Source organism: Sceloporus undulatus, chromosome 2 (assembly GCF_019175285.1).
Source record: "Sceloporus undulatus isolate JIND9_A2432 ecotype Alabama chromosome 2, SceUnd_v1.1, whole genome shotgun sequence".
Classification (NCBI taxonomy): domain Eukaryota; kingdom Metazoa; phylum Chordata; class Lepidosauria; order Squamata; family Phrynosomatidae; genus Sceloporus; species Sceloporus undulatus.
The window spans coordinates 216516558-216533815 of NC_056523.1; the positions used below are offsets into that span (position 1 = coordinate 216516558).

The window sequence follows — 17258 nt, forward strand, 5'->3', positions numbered from 1 at the left end:
TAACCCGGAAATTTCGTAAGGCGGTGCTTTCGTATCCCGGGGTACCACTGTATATGAAAGAAACCACCTGATTGCTAACCCAAGTCAAAGCAATTGTATTCGGCCATGTTGTCTCCCGCCATTTTTGTATGCATAAGAGAGGTGATGTGGTGCAGTGGTCTAAGCATTGGACTACTCTGGCAGACCAGGCTTCGAATCCCGGCTCGGCCATGTAAACCCAATAGGTGACTTTGGGCAGTAAGTCACACTCTCTCAGCCTCAGGGGAAGGCAATGGCAAACCTCCTCTGAACCAATGTTGCCAAGAAAACCCCATGATGGGTCTCCCTTAGGGTCGCCGTAAGCTGGAAACGACTTGAAGGCAAACCACAATGGTGCAACTGAGATGCCCTAGTTGAAATATCTGTGTCGAGGCTCTGCACACCTTGAAGGCACATAACAACAACAACAACTAGGTTTGTTTGTACATAAGTGTGGGGTTATGCTTTTAAACATTATGTGTATAATTGAGTGTTGTTGTTTTTTCTTCTGTATGGTTTTGTATGCTTATTTGTGTTTTAAAATTTAAAAAAGTTGTTCCCAGCTTTTATTATTATTGTTGTTGTTGTTGTTGTTGTTGTTATTGTTATTGTTAATGGCTCAGTTCTAGGGAATCCTGGGAAACGTAGTTTATTGCAGCACCAGAGTTCTCTGACAGAAAAGTCCAAATGTCTGACAAAACTACATTTCCCATAATTCCCTTGCACTCAGCCAGGGCACAGTGAAAGCCCTCTCAGACTGGGTTATTCCAATCCTGAAGTGTGTGTTTTGGTGGATTTGGACCAAGAAGAGAGACAGAGCCGAAACAGGCTCCTCCTCCTCCTCCTTCTCCTCAGCGACACACCCAAGATGGCGCCGGCATCACGGCCACCTCAGCCAGGGAGACCTTCCTCCCATGAGCCCTTTCGCCAACCTCAGCCTATTCCGGCCAGAAAGCGTCCATTCGGTTGGACGGAGACCGGAAGTGGGTGGGCGGTGCGGGAATTTTAAACCTCGGCAGAAGGAAGGAGGCTTTTCCTGGCAGCAGCAGAGAGACAGCGGCGGTTGGGTGATATACATTTATTATTGTTGTTAGTATTATTGTTAATGTTAGTATTGATATTATCGTATGTTGTTGCATATTTACTATTAGTATTACTGTTATTATTATTATTATATATTATATAATTGTTGTTGTTGTAGTGATTAGTATATTGTTGTTGTTTTTAATTGACTTATTACTCTTTATATTTGTTGTATCCTGCCTTTTCCCCACAGTTGGCACACAGAGGCAGCTTACAAATTAAGCTAGAGCTGACCCACTGAAAGAAGTGTCCACATTTGTGTAAATAGCATGGTTTCACTGGGTCTACTCTGGTTGGTAGCAACAAGGTTTATATTGTTGTTGTCGTTGTTGTTGTTCTGTGCCTTCAAGTCATTTCCGACTTATGACAACCCTAAGGCGAACCTATAAGGGGTTTTTCCTGGCAAGGTTTGTTCAAAGGGAGTGTGCCACTATTGCCATCTTCTGAGGCTGAGAGAATGTGACTTGCCCACAGTCACCCAGTGGGTTTCCATGGCTGAACTGGGATTCGAACCCTGGTCTCCAGAGTCATAATCCTACTATCAAACTACTACTTTTGAGCTTCTTTCAAGTCATGACTGGCTTTTGAATAGTTGAGTCAAGCCAGAGGTGCAAGTCACACTCTCTCAGCCTCAGAAAAGGCAAACCTCTTGTAAACAAACCTTGCCAAGAAAATCCCATGCTAGGGTTGGCATAAGTCTTACAACAACAAGGCACTATGTGTTCTACAGACCTGATGAAAATTACTTACATGGCCTTCAAAATATGGCTTGTGTTGACTTACTGTACTTAATCTCTTAGTTTAAATAAAGTGACTAGGGAAACTTAAAAGTTGGTCGATAATGCTGACTTAAATATATGCTGTAGTGTAGTAATCATAGTAGTTATGGTTTGGCTCTTCAGGAGAACAACTGGTTGTTCTTGTATTGTAAGAAATGAAATGTCAGGTTTGAGGTTCTGAGCTCAGATATTTAACAGTTGATTCATGGACAGAATTAGTGGCAGTGTCCTACATCTTTTAGCAGTGCCCCACATGTACTAATCAGATTCTCCAGAACAGAACTGATTTATGCACACACTGAACATATGTACACTTTGAACATAGGGGTTTGACATGGAGATCACATGGAGATCCACATTCATTGGGGTTAGGGGCACAGGACCCCTGTGGAAGTGGAAAAACCACAAATATAAAAGCACTTTATTTTTTTATCTGAGAGAATACATCTCCAGGAATCTCTAGGTCCTCCAGGGCAATTCTGTAGTCAAGATCTGCCAGATGTTGGCCATGAAATGGTGCTGGAGGACCTACAAAACCCTAGAGAAGTGTTCTCTCTATCAATCTCTAGGTGAAGCTTTGGTGGAAGTTGACTATAGAGTTGTACTGGAGGACCCAGAGATTCTTAGAGAGGACATATTAATCTGAATCATCAAATTTGCAAAAGTCAAAACTGCAAATGCGGAGGGCTGTGTTAGTATTAGCATGTGAAACTTTCTGTTTTGAGAAAGTTGGGGATGTACACAATAAATGTACCAATGGTAAAGAATTGAAAGAGGAGTGTGATATGTTCTGGGAATGCACTAAGGTAACAGTAAACATTTTTCTTCTGGACAATAATGTTCTGTTGGAGGGCTTGGTGACAGTAGCCAAGGCTTCTGGGATCCTGGCATTGGGATGCTGGCAGACCTGTACCTTATGATGTAACCTTGCCAGCTTTTAGCAGGTATTCCTGCCTCTGCTGCTGATTTGACAAGATGATATGCGTTGATCAACAACTTTGACACAATCTGATCAAACCAAGAAATTCTAGAGTGTTTCTTTCCACTCCAACTGCTTTCACCTTTCCTCTTTGAAAGAATATTTTTTGACAATAGGTTCTTATCTTATATGTGTTAAAATACCCAACGTGTTAGTAACGTTTCAGTATATAGTAAGTGGTTATAAAATTGCCTGTCATTTGTATGGTGCTTGTCGGGATATTTTAATGTTACTGTCTTATCTCAGTATGAATATATGAGCCTAAATGATCATTTATGTACTGTCAGGTACCTGGAGGGGACATCTTTACATTTCATTATGGCTGTGGATGACATTGAGGAACTTCTCAAGTATTATGAACTACATGAAACAATCGGGACAGGTATGCTTCTTGGCATTTCCAAAGAAAGGTAGCTAAACATCTAGGTCTAAAGACAAAGTGGTGAAGCTTTCTGACTATCCTTTCCCTTTGCATACTTTACTGCTGCACAAACAGAGGCTGGATGGCCACCTGTCAGGGGTGTTTTGATTTGGATTTCCTGCATGGCAGGGGGTTGGACTGGATGGCCCTAGTGGTCTCTTCCAACTCTACGATTCTATGATTCTATGAAAAGAAATGGCTCTAAAAAGTTTTCCAACTTTCCAGAGCATGTTTTGGGGTGCAAAGGAGGGTGAACTCTGGAGGGAAGGTAACCCCATTTCAAATTCTACTGGTGGAAACAGCTCTGTCAGCAAATGTAGTCTGTTGAATGTGAACATTAAACATAACAGCTGTGGATAACTTAAGAGCAAATAAAAACATAGGGGCTTTACAGACCGGCAGTAAGCACTGGCTTAGGGGCAGCATAGGGGCATGGCATTTGGATGACACGCACCCCGACGCCACCTCCCAATCCCTGACCACTCAGCGGGCAGCGTTACGGCACTCCTTTGGCACACTGTTCACACACTGCATGCCAAAAGGAGTGGAAAAGTGCAGCCACGGCAGCAAAGGCACCTTTCTCCGGGCCAAAAACAAGCAACATTTTGCTGCTTGTTTTTGGCCCCAAAAATGCTAGATCAGGGCTGCAGTTGTCGTGGTCCCGATCCAGAGTTCATAGGGGCAGGGGCAAGCCACTCCTTTGAAGTGGTCTGTTTACGCCCCATACTTATCCTGCTTTTCGTCTAGACGGCCAAATAATTCACAATAACTATAAGATAACTGCAGTGTAGATTATTAAAAGGGGATGGTGATCTTTAATATTGCTTTAGATTCTGCAATAAATCATAGCTGAAGTGTACTTACAAGTCAGACCCACTCTCTTCAATGGGATGAGCATCCTGGTAATTCAAAACACTGTGTTGTCTACACTTGGTCTACAGCTGTATCAGTGGACATGACATATTACAGAGTAAACAAGAGCACAAAAGAGAACAATTTATAGTCTAAACACTGGTAGTGCTAAACAGAAAGAAGAGAGGAATTGGTAAGACTAATAAACAATAAATATATGTTAATTCAGCCAGTGTGGCATAGTAATTCCATTCTTGGACTATGATTCTGGAGATCGTAGTTCAATTCCCTGCTCAGCCATGAAACCCACTAGGTGACCTTGGCCAAGTCATATGCTCTCAGCCTCAGGAGAAAGGAATGGAAAACCTCCTTTGAACAAATCTTGCCAAGAAAACCTCATGATAAGTTTGCCTTAGGGTTGCTGCAAGTTGGAAACGACTTGAAGAAGCACATACATACACAGTTGAGTGATATGTATATGGGCTTTTTCATCTGAAGGCAAGTACTGAAAATTTCACAGGCAAATTTGATTTTGAGGTGAAATTTCAAGGAATAGTGGGGAGGGGTACCACCTAGCAACATAAAGATTAAGTTACAGGAATACTGAAGGGAAATCAAATTCATTGTCCCAAAATGCAGAATTCGCGGAGGTAAAAGTTACTTGTAAAGCTGATGATAAGTTAGATATGCAGTTGGTCAGCTGGTTAGATGAATGATGGAGCTTTTGGATTAAATAGTTTGAAAGATCCACCATTGCTAGTGAAACTGTCCTGTGGGGACAGGAGTTACCAATATCCTCCCCTCCACCCCACAGGCTGTTTCCCTTATTCTGATCTCTAAAGTGGAGTTGAAAACAAATCTTTCTTTATAATCTTTCTTTTTGTAGGTGGCTTTGCAAAGGTTAAATTGGCACGTCACTTACTTACTGGTGAACAGGTTGCAATAAAAATAATGGACAAGCTGGCTCTGGGGGTAAGTGATTTTTTCCACCTATGGAGAGACTCTTTGGATGAGTGATATTTGTAACTGTACAACTTGCTAATAAAGTGAAATTGCGGGGAGTTCCCTAGTCTTAAAACAGTTGACTCTTCGAGGATTACATTTAAGTTTATAGAATCATTCTGTACTCTACTAATGATAGCTGAACAATATTCTTCAGTAACTTAGATGAGCCCGTACAGACAGGCCAAAATAAAGCTGCTTCGGGTCACTTTGGAGGTATGCTGTTTAAATGATGCATGTGTCCGAAGAGGCCAGAAGCCACACCAAAGCCACACTCCAGTCTTTAAACTGACATTCAACTATTGGCTTTGAAATATTGTCACTAGGTAGATGCCTACAAAATGAAAAATATGGCTTGGGTCCAGGTTATTTGAAGGACCGTACCTTCCTTCACGAGCCTAGTATTGCTAAGATCATCTGGAGAGGGCCATCTTTCTGTCCTACCACCCGCTCAGGCTCATTCGGTGGGAACAAGGAACAGGGCCTTCCTTCTTAAAGTGACCAGGATGGCCCTATCCCTGATCTCTTTTCGGTGGCAGGTAAAAGTATTTTTGTGCTATCTGACTTTTACAAACTGACAAAGGTTGGGCTTTTAAATGCTGTGCAATTCAGGTGCCAAAGGTTTGTATTTTAAATGTGAAATATTTTTAACTTTTTAACGTGTCTAATTGTTTTTTAGATGTTATATTTACACTGTTTAATGCTTTTGTATTGTTTCTAATTTGTACTGTTTTAAATTTGTTAGTAGCCGCCTGGAATTCATATATCAGGAGAATTATATAATGGGATATAAAGAAATATGGCTATAGGTAATTCAAATGATTATGCTCAACGTCTTCCCTTCTGTTTTTGGCGTGGTTACCTGAGAATCCTGTTTCTTTTCCCCCTTTCAGTTGCCAAACCAGCTATAAGTCAAAAGTGCAGCTTTGCTAACAAGATGTCCACCATTTGAGTGAGCTATGAGATGCAACACACTTATGATATCAGTAGTCACACCAATCTTCCTTCTCACCTCAGACCATCAGATGTTTTGGTTGCTCAAGTGTGTTGGGTGCTAGGCATGTGCAGATATTCTGAGCTAAGTGCGAGGATTACCAGAATGGCAGCTGTTGTCAGAAAGACGCTGCTTTTTCCGTAATGTAAGGGAAAATAGCTTATTTCCCTTGCCTGCCATGCTTTTCCTATAAAGAGGGGCATTTGGATATGTGTTTGGTAGGGATCTGACAGAAGCTTGTTTTCTCAAATAGGCAACAAGATTTCAGTCTAATATACATCATACCAAAATAGAAAGAAATGAGAATGGGAAAGGAAAATAAGAAACTTGCTTCTGGGGGATAGCAGTTTTCAGTTGGACTTTCAGTTTTTTATGAGATACAATTGCCTAGAAATATCCTATTTTTTAAATCTGTTAGGATGACTTGCCTCGTGTAAAAACAGAAATTGAAGCCATGAAGAGCTTAAGCCACCAGAACATCTGCCGGTTATACCATGTGATTGAGACACCAAAGAAGATATTTATGGTTCTAGAGGTAAAAGTTCAAAACTCTTCAGGTTTTAAGATAGACTTTTTAAGCCCTCTACACAAGGGTTTGCTATGGACCTTGGTAGCTGCCTGAAATACTCATAAAAATTTAACAGATGCAAACCATTTTAGACTATAGAAATTCTTGGACAATTACAGTCTGATGTCCTGTGGAGACACATCTTTTCCCCCCACATGAAAATCAATGGGAGCATGAAACTACCATATACTTAAACTAACTGGAGTCAATTCAGTCTTCTGCAGTTTTTCCAAGAGTAGAAAAAAAAACCTTGGCATTTTGCTCCTTGTTCTCCTTTTTCCTAGTGGCTTGCAGATCCTTCTGTACTACCTAAAATCTACCAAACAGTTTCCCTCTGTGGAAGATTTGCAGAGCATACCTGGGCTGTGAGGGAGAGGGAATTACCACCTCTGAGTTCCGCTTTGCTCAAGATAGACTGGGAGGAGAGCTAAGTTGCTGCAAGAGCAGATAAAGAAAGAATAGAAGCAAGTGACATATCTAACATTTTGCTGTTTTTACTGAAATCCAGAGGAATTTTTTTTGTTGTGCTTCAAACAGTGGTGACCAAACTGACCTACCAAAAGGCTACATCTTGTCCCCAAAGAAGTTCTATATGGTTCTGTAAGCCCTCCCAAATTTTAATTCAGGTATACATTTTTAAAATAAACCTCCTTAGTTCCATTTCTAAAGCAAACATGAAAGTACAGTGTACCTATGCCATACATGGGTGTGCCATACGCAGCTTTCATCTTGAAGCAGCACTGTAATAAAAAGAATGGTGTGTGTGTGTGCCACAAGCACAAACCTCATTGTTTTCAGTGGGGCTCAAGCATATGCGTTTTTTGCCTTACTTGGGGAGGGGGTCTGGAACAGATCCCCCACATAAAGGAAGGGCCCACTGTACATTTGTATTTGATACAAATGTGTTGCTGTGATGCACACTGTAGAAATGGAAGAGATTTGTGCTGTTACTAGAGTCATCTAAAAGAAGTATGTTAACACACTTGCATATGCTACTTGGATGCCCAGCTTGTATTGTGTACCCATGAAGCCTTCATGAGTTGGTGGGGACAAACTGACAGAGCATATCTGAGGGAATTGAATTGATCTAGGATACTGGTTGGCCACATCTAATTCAGGGCTAAATGTGGTTCATAGTTTGAACACTGAAGCTCTCTGCAAACTATCAATTCAGACTGATGGTGTGATAAAATGAGGTGGCTCTCTTGGAGAACAGAGGGGACTTTGGGAGCACTGGCCTTGGACTTGCCTTGTGTCTAATGTCCTCTTTTACTTCTTTATGTCCCAAGGAACCTATATGCATGGGCAGAAAGGCCCTTGTCCCATTCCCCCCCCCCCCGCTGCCTTGTGTAGTCCTGTACAGATGATACAGACCAATAACCTTGGGCCATTTATCCAGTGGTCCTGAACTGACCCCAGCCCAAAGGAGCCTTAGCACAGGACAAAAAGACTGGCTGTTGGCCACTTAGTTTCTTGAAAACTCCTTGGTGAAACTGGCACACCACATGATCCCGCGTGCCCCTTACTTGTCGCTGCTGTCATGTCTTCCCTGAAAGCCTCTGCCATGGCCTGTAACATTGGATGGTGGTGCCTGGTCACATGAGTGTAACTAGGTGCACAAGTTCTACCCTGATGGTCTGCAACAGGCTGTGTACACCCACCCATCGCCACAGCAGCCTATGGACTGACCTGAATGGAACCAGGGACAGGATACCATGGACTTAGCCTTGATATCCTGCCTGTCTGCTCAGGTCATAAGAGGTAACATTTAGAGGTAGCAACATTTCTTTTTAAAAGAATTGTCTTGGGAGGTTAAAGGAGCCTCAGCTTGTTTTCAGAAGTTACCAAATGATTTTCTGCCTCACAGTCACTTTTACATTCCCCCTTGCAGTACTGTCCTGGAGGAGAACTGTTTGACTACATAATTGCAAAGGATCGCTTACCTGAAGATGAAGCACGCATCTTTTTTCGCCAAATTGTTGCTGCAATTGCATATGTACACTGTCAGGGGTATGCTCACAGGGATCTCAAACCGGTAAGAGTCCAAGATAGTAGTAGGATTTCTAAAGGACTACTCTAGCTGTATTCTAGACCTTGTTTATTGCTGCCTTCATTTGTATTAGGAGCCTGCCCGCAGATGACATGACAATTTAGCTACCATGCTGTCCCAAACTTTCCTTGCATTTTAGGTTTGCCAGGTCCCAGTGGTACAGTGACAGCAGTAGAAGCCACAATTAGCAGAAATTCTCTCTTAGAACAGGCTCTGCCCCAGCACAACAATGCTCCCTGGTTCAAAGTCTTCCTTGCTCACTTCGTTCCTGCCAATGCTCTTCCTTAGCTTCTGTTTCACATCTTCTTCCTGCTTTTCCTCCTTTGGACTTCTGTTTGTCACGTTGTCTGCTTTTACCTATCCTCTCTCAGTTAAACAGCATTCTTGGCACTCCACTCTCATCCTTGCAAACTATACACCTTCTGACTCCTTTGCTTTCTTCTGTTCCTTGTATTTTCTGCCAAATTTTCGTCAAGCCCTTCTTCAGATTCTCTACCCTACCCTACCTTCTAGTTTGTACCCACTCTTTAGTACCTTATCTTTAGTGTCAGGTAAATTTGTTTTCTCCTTTCACAGAACTACCTCCTCAATTTTAGCCTACTGCTTACATGCTTTTGGCTAGTCCCTGCAAAAGACCTTCAGTCCAGCCAAATTGAACAAAGCCACACTGGAACAGCTTAGTTACTTGCTTAGCCATCTATTATGAGTGCCTGTATACCAGCTCAGCTAATTAGTGCTGAAGCCTCTTTTGCAAGTTCTCAGAGATAAAGATTTCATCAGCCTCTACTAAGGGAGCATCTGTTTCCTCTCATTCTGTTGTTTTATGCATGTCTGTTCATTATTGGCTATTGGACTGTGTTTTATTTCCTCCTATGGTTACATTTACAACATGCAGTTAAGGCTGTGCTGAATCCTTTTAAATGCACATCCTTTAACATAGTTTCTGTCTTGCCAGGAAAACCTGTTGATTGATGCTGAGCACAACCTAAAACTGATAGATTTTGGTCTCTGTGCAAAACCAAGGGTGAGTATCTGTTCAATTTTGCTAGAGACCATTGCTTTTTTGTCACTTAACAATGGCAACAGTAGACATTAAATAATATTTTCCCAGTCCTGGAAGGTTTTCATATCCAAAGTAAACTTTGCCTTCACTTGCCTGGTTTTTTTCTTTGTCCAATGAATATTCTCTGACTGAAAATGGGGAGGCATGTAGCTCAGTGGTACAGCACCTCTTTCACATGCAAAAGGTCCCAGGTTATATCCTTAGCATCTCCAGGGAACAACCCTTCCTAGAGAGTTGCAGCCAGCCAATTGACAGTACTGGGCTAGGTGGACAAATGTCTAACTTGGTAAAAGGCAGATTCGTGTGTACTTGTATTCTTAAGAAAATAGACAGCCCTGCTCAGTTATGAGCATGCTCAAGCCCAGCCCATGGAGGGATGGTGTAAGGGGGCATGACATAACCTGCTTTGCACTCTTTTTCCTTTTATGGCTCTCCAGTAGAATACTGAAGCATGGCAAGACATATGCACAGCACATAATTTATTAAAACGTGTTTTCAGCAAATTTTTGAATTTAGGCTAATTTTGCAAATGGAGATGAAACAGACAGCTCTTTAAAGCCCGCTTCTGGGCGTCTTGGGAATGTGGCATTTAAACGCCGCACACTCTGAAACTGTCTGGAAGCCAGGCGGATGCATAGACATGGGAGCTTCAAGACACTCCAGCAGCACACTGTTTACGTGCCGCATGCGGACGGAGCATCTTGAAGCTGCCCTGAGGTGGTGGCGTAGCCAGGAAAGGTGCCTCTTTCCACTCCTATTTGGGCTGGGTTCAAGGCAGATTGGGGCTGTGGCATGTGTTTGCTGTGGCCCCAATCCGTTTTCGGCAGGAGCAGTTTCAAGCAGCCCCTTTGGGGCTGGCAGGTTTACTTTATAAGGACCTTGGTCTGATTTTTGCCCTTAAATCCTAGACAATTTCCCCCTTTTGTTTCCACCTACTAAATTGGAAGTGCTGTCTCCAACTGCTGTTGCTTCCACCAGCTGGATTGGGTCAGTTGTCCCTTGCTCATGGAGGCAATTGAACTGACTTCCCTATGTGCAATGCTCATTGGGACCATGTGTTATAGTTACTGGACTCTCTGAGCTTACTGACTGGAGTGTAAGTGATGAAGCTAGCAGATTCCTGCTAGGTACCAGAAGGTGGTGGCCTTACTCATTCCGGCAGTATAACAACCATTTCAAAGAAGAGTCAACAGGCTGTTTTAGGGAGGCTATTTTGAATTGTGAACAGTCTACTTCTCTTTTATTCCATTCTTTATAGAAACTATATAACATTAAAATTTGGTGCTCAAGTTTGCTTCTCTACCTTCCCCTTGCCCCTTTGCATCATGCCTGGGGGTAGGGTTTTTTTAAAATATATATATTTTTAAAGGATCTGCAAGCTGTTTTGGCATAATTCCTATAAAGAATATTAAATTGAATCCATTTTTTTTTGTCAGGTTAAAGGTTAAATAAATGCTATTTAAGGTTGTTGTTTTTAGGGCGAAGCTGGCATGTGAATCCAGCTTAAGGCATAATAAGTAGGCTAGCAGGACAAAAATGTGTTAATGAAAGTGAATTGTTGTGAGCAGCAAAGGCAATCGTCCTTGGCTCTTAATGGCTTGGATACCTGAGCTGATGATGGTTACAGAGTTCAGAGTACATATTTAATTAAAATAGAAACAGTCTACTTTCAGGTCTTGCTTACTGTTTTTCCCCTTGCTTTAGGGTGGTCTGGATTACCATCTAAGCACATGTTGTGGAAGTCCAGCATATGCAGCTCCAGAGTTAATTCAGGGAAAAGCTTACATTGGCTCAGAGGTATTGTAGTACATTTTTGAACTCTTAGCGTCTTATTTCTTTACGCATCTCTACTTACTCCTTCCTGGACATTTTCCCCACAAAACTGCCTCCATGTACATTTGCAGTCAAACTTTCAGAAGGAGTAAAATAATTCTGATGTGGCATATGCCTCAATGAAATTTGTGGATATGGCGTCTTACTGCATCTTGGAGGTGCAGTGCTGAACAACCCAGCTTCAAAGCTGTGTTAGGTGGGTTAGGCTTGTTTTTCCAGTGGCGGGTTACTGAGTTGCTCCAAACTTCTACAGAATTACAGGAATGGTTGCAGCTCCTCCTCCTCCTGTTCAAAGATTGTGAGGAAAGTGAGCTCATACCACTCACCTGGGGTTGCGCATTTACCATGATGAGTGTGCCAAGCAGAACTCTAGTCTCCTGATGGTAGGACAGTGTCAGAACCATGCATGCATGGATTCTGTCAGAGTTCTCATAATGTGTCCAATAGATGAGGAATTGTTACATGGTTGTTTTCTTTCTTTTTCTTCCAATAATGAACTTTGTTATATGCAATGGGACTGATGGTAAGGCTAATAGTTGCTGAGATTTATGGGAAAGCAGATAGGTTAATTGGCATGGGGAGATAGGATATGTGCAGTGGCTAGGATAGTTTTGGGAGCAATAGGTTTTGGAATATGTGAGATATGGGCTGCGTCGGGTTGATGTCTGGTAGTAACATAAGGGGGATGGATGGTGGAAATGCCTGAGTCTGAAAGAGATAGAGTTGGTGAGAAGGTTTAGAAGGAGGGCTGGCTAGTAGGGGGGAATAAGCTAAGATGCAAGTTTTGGTGCTGAATGGAGTTTGGATTTCTTAGGGTTTTAATGTATTGCTTGGCTGCTGGGGGTCAGTTCTGGCTTAAACACTGACTGGTGAATTTCTGAGTGTCTTCAATAAAGTTCTCTGCTGTTTCAACATACTGGACTCTTTGATGTACAAAGGTTCTGAGTTTGCTCAAGTCTGACAGGCAGTAAACTGAACCTCACAGGTTGGTGGCACCAACTTGCTATGCTGTCTACTGTTGAACTGACTGTTAAAGATGTGTTAACATGTATAAGGGCTAAGCACTATGTTGTGTATTAAGCTGCTTTCCATGATTTTTATTTATTGATCTGCTTATTATCCTAGGCAGATATCTGGAGTATGGGAGTTCTTTTGTATGCTCTCCTCTGTGGATTTCTACCATTTGATGATGATAACGTTATGGCACTCTACAAGAAAATAGTGGTATGTATGTATGTATCCTGGCCTGCATCTGGGAGTTTATTTCCAGGATTCAGACCATCTTTAAGCATGCTGCTTGGAAGCTTCTAGTGTTAAGGGCTTTCTTACAATCATTTTACAATCCAAATGCTTGTTTCTCTTCTCTCTCCCTGCCTCAATCATCTGTTAGGCAGCAGCCAAGTAGTGCCACTGTCTTATCAGGAGGGTATAAAATATCTCTTGCTGTGTGTTGGGCAGACTTGAGGGAAATCTGTTAAATGTGTGCATGCATGACAAGAGGCCAGTATGGCAGTTTCACAATGCACAGGCACTTGTGCTGTTGTAAGCACCCACATAATTTAATCTACCCAGGACAGTTTCTTCTCCTGAACCCTGGCCAGGTGTGTAATTTCTGTTTTTCGTCTAGATGTATTGTTCTTGGGGTGATGTTTTCATTTTCTGGCCACATCATGGAGTGAAATGAAGGATACAGGCCTCCTGTAGAGTGGAAAACTTGGTTATTGTCTAGAGGCTGTGTTTTTCGCCTGTCTGCTCTCCTGCTACCTCAGTCCTTTTGCTTGCCTGAGTAAGAATCTAGGAAAACAAGCATCATAGTAATGAGGCCAGACTCTATCTGCATCTAGATTTGATGGCTTATTACATTTCAATTATGATCACAATTTCTTTTTTTAAAAAATAATGTCATAAATAGGCTGACGTCAGTGCCTTAAAAAGATGTGCATGTTTAGCTTCAAATGCACTTAGCAATTCAGTTGACACTTGGCTGTAAATCCAGTGATATGTGTGCAGAACTGTCTGCAGTGATTCAGCCAGTAGCCAGTACTAAACTTGGTTGTAGCTGTAATTAGTGGGACCACTTGCCAGTGGTAATTTATTAACCTGAATTACTCTAGGTGTTCAAAGAGCCAGCATCTTGTGTGCTTTGCATGCATTCTAAGGTAGCAGTCAAGAAAATTCAGTTTGTCACCCTGGAGCAACCTTTCCCAACATGATGTCTCCAGATGTTTTGGACTACACTACTCAAATATTGCTATCCAAAACTATGCTAGCTGAGGCTGGTGGGAGTTAAAGTTCAAGAAGGCACCTGGCTGGCAAGTTATTTAAGTACCAGGCACCAGGCTAGATAAACATAAAGCAGTGCCATCTGTGTGAGAGGGACCTACTTGAAGGGAAATGGGCATTTTCAACCTACTACATTGAAATCTGCAAAGTAACACACCTTGGATTTGAATCTAAAATTAAGAATGGTAGCCAAAATGGATCATGCCAAGCAGCAACTCCTTGTTAGCATGAAATTGCAGTCATGCTCCTTAACTGGTTTTTCAGACAAGCTAGTATTAGGGATGTATTTTGATAAGAAATCTAAACTGAAAACATACATGCCTACTGAAATGTAATTTTGGGTTAGACTTTTATAAACCAGAAATTCTTCTTTCTTAGTTTCCAATTGTATAGCCATTGATTGAATTGTATATCCCATATGATTGCAGTATATTTCTTTATTTAATTCACAAATATATGTACTTCTTAGAGCTAGTACATGTTAAGTCTCCCTTATCCAAAATGCTTGGGACCAGAAGTGTTTTTGATTTTGAATTTTGAAATATTTGAATATAAATAATGAAATCTTGGAGATGAGACCTATGTCTAAACATGAAATTCATTTGTATTTTGTATATATCTTGTATAAATAGTCTGAAAGTAATTTTTACACAATATTTTTAAACAATATTGTTGCAAAGATGTTACCATCTCAGCCACCCATGCCGACAATTTTAGATTCTGGAATATTTTGGACTAATGGATAAGGGAGACTTGACATGTAGTAATTTGAGTGTTGTAATATGATTCTGGAAACCAGGGTTTGAATCCCTGCTTAGCCATGGAAATCCACTGGCTGATGTTGGGCAAGTCATACTCCCTTAGCCTTGGAGGCAAAAGCAGACCCCCTCTAAAGAAAATCCCATGATAGGTTTGCCATAGGATCACTATAAGTTGAAAATAACTTGAAGGCACATAACAATACAGCGAACATCTGCCTACCAGTTACTGTCTTGTGTATGTAGAAACTGAAACTATTGGCTTATTTTGAGACTGGCCCCAGTTCAGTTACAAACTGATAAGCAGTTTGCTATTAGAGGGATGAGAAATGAATGCAACTGTATTTTTCATAAGGTGATACAGTATCAAAAGATGCTGCTGAATTCTGCACTATTAAGAACAGTTGTCCCTGAACAATTGTCAGTGAAACGGAAAGATAATCATCATCATCATGATTAGTTCACAAAACACTTAAAAAGTCCTAGGCTCTGCACAATGATACAACACTAAGACGTCTGCATAACAGGGAAAAGGTACTTATGGAATCGTGGGAGAGACGAAGAATTCTTATTTTAGTATATGGAGTTAGTATCCAAACTGCATTTCTTAAATACTCAGTGACTGGGGTCATAGAAGTGACATTTTAAGTCAGTATTGTAAGTGCTGCTTCTCTGTAACTTTGGGCTCAGCAGCTATACAGAGTCATACAAATTGTCTTAAAGATAGGAGCAAACTTAGAAATAAAGTTTAATAATAATAATAATAATAAGAAGAAGAAGAAGAAGAACAACAACAACAACAATTTAAGGAAGCATATCTTGAGGTCTTATGAATCATGTGAAAATGGATTGTATGTCACAGAAATGGATTATACATATACGGTAACAACCAGATACAGTAGCTATGGACTGTTGTCCAAGCAGTTCACAGAAAAGAAAATGCAGTTTTCAAAGACAATTCACTTATTTGTGGAGAAAATCACATTTTCTCTGTAGGAAGCTTGCTTCCTGTGCAATCATATTGTCTTAGCAGAATGCGATGTTTTCTGCAAAGCAAATTAAATGCGGGGTGGAGAAGGTTGCATGTAGTAAGTCTCAGACAGCAAGGATTCTCGTTGTGTAGGATTTTCCACATCACAGTTTCCCAAGACTCAGGAAAATCTTCTTTTCTTCTCTTGTTGGAATATTTTGAAATATTCTTTCCTTCCCTAATGATGCCTAAGAGTCACATCTGCTGTTTTTTGTCTCCCCCAGTCATCTGTAATACAGTATGCTTTTGCATCCACCACTTTGGGTGACCAGAAGTGATGTGTCACTCCTGGTGGATTTTGAGGCTGCTTTGGAGGAATTTTGATTATTTTAGGAATCATGAAATAGAATTACTGATTGCATAAAAATATTTTGCTGTGCTTTGGAGGGAAAGTGGGGGATTTGTAAGTTGGATTTTTTTTGGAGGTGCTTGGGGGGTTATAGATTCAAATGGGATCTAGATGGCCCTATTGGACCACTGCAGGGCTACATGAGGCACAAGGGGCAGTTGATTTCCACCTGTGTCCTAAATCTGATATGGCGTTGATGCTGTGACGCCAGAACCATGAAACTTTTACCCCTTCCCTCTCTCTTATAGCCCTTAGTATGGCTTGGAAATCAGTAGCTTTCCAACACAATGGAACAGATTGGGGGGGGGGGGGCTGTAGAAAGGGAGATTGGCCATACAGTGGTACCCCGGGATACGAAATCACCGCGTTACGAAATTTCCGGGATACGAAAAAATCCCATAGGAAAAAACTGTTTCGGGTTACGTGTTTTTTTTTTTTTTTTCGGCTTACGAAAAATTTTTTGGTGCTTTTCGGCGCTTTTTCACACGAAATCGCGGCTTTTAGCGCTAGCGCCTATGGCTTTTTCGGCTAGCGAAAGATTTCGGGTTACGAATGGCGCCGCAGAACGGATTACATTCGTAACCCGGGGTACCACTGTACTTTTGAAGGAAACTCAGCTAAGGAATGTCATCAGTAGCATGGCAGCAGTTAAAACTGACAATGATATAGAGAAAGATCCATAAGAGTTTTCAGTGACTTTGGCCATGAATGTGATCCTTGGGTCAAAGCCATTGTAGATATGAAATGCTGAATAATGTGATTAATCAATTTTTATTGTCCATGGCCACTGAGTGAATAATAACTTGCCTATAAGAGTAAGACAATATGACTGCCAAATGCCCTTGCCACAAACAGAGGAGTTACTTTCATTCAGGTTTCTGTTGATGCAAAATTCAGAGTTCTCTAACAAATTATTTAAGCATATACATTTTGCCTGTGTCCGTTTATTGTGTGCCCGTAATATGCCTTCAGTCTTTACTTCTGTTGGTTTTAGATTCCTACAGAACAAAACAGCTGTTAAAATTTATTCCTGGAAGTTGGTCATTGGACCTTCAATGGAAGCATGCAACCTGTTGATATGAAATAGATACTTTAAAGAGTTGTTCCAAAGGCCTAAATATCCCCAGCCCAATATCTTCAGATGTGATGGGCTGCTACAGCTTCAATGGTTATAGTCCAGCACATCTGGAGAGCAG

General features: G+C 41.3%; 1 protein-coding gene across 4 annotated transcripts in view; it reads left to right on the forward strand.

Annotated features, from left to right (window-relative positions):
* Positions 1-229: 229 nt before the first annotated feature.
* Positions 230-17258, forward strand: part of MELK (maternal embryonic leucine zipper kinase) — a 35204-nt gene continuing 18175 nt past the window's right edge. The window contains exons 1-8 of one of the 4 annotated variants that reach the window (XM_042455758.1): positions 230-237; positions 3147-3241; positions 5019-5104; positions 6547-6663; positions 8588-8731; positions 9702-9770; positions 11514-11606; positions 12768-12866. In XM_042455758.1, the coding sequence (XP_042311692.1) occupies positions 3178-3241; positions 5019-5104; positions 6547-6663; positions 8588-8731; positions 9702-9770; positions 11514-11606; positions 12768-12866 (672 nt within the window). In that variant the 5' untranslated portion in view covers positions 230-237; positions 3147-3177. Of the gene's footprint in view, positions 238-1010; positions 1108-3146; positions 3242-5018; positions 5105-6546; positions 6664-8587; positions 8732-9701; positions 9771-11513; positions 11607-12767; positions 12867-17258 lie in introns of those variants that run through there. The other 3 variants (XM_042455757.1, XM_042455755.1, XM_042455756.1) reach the window with 3 other exon arrangements.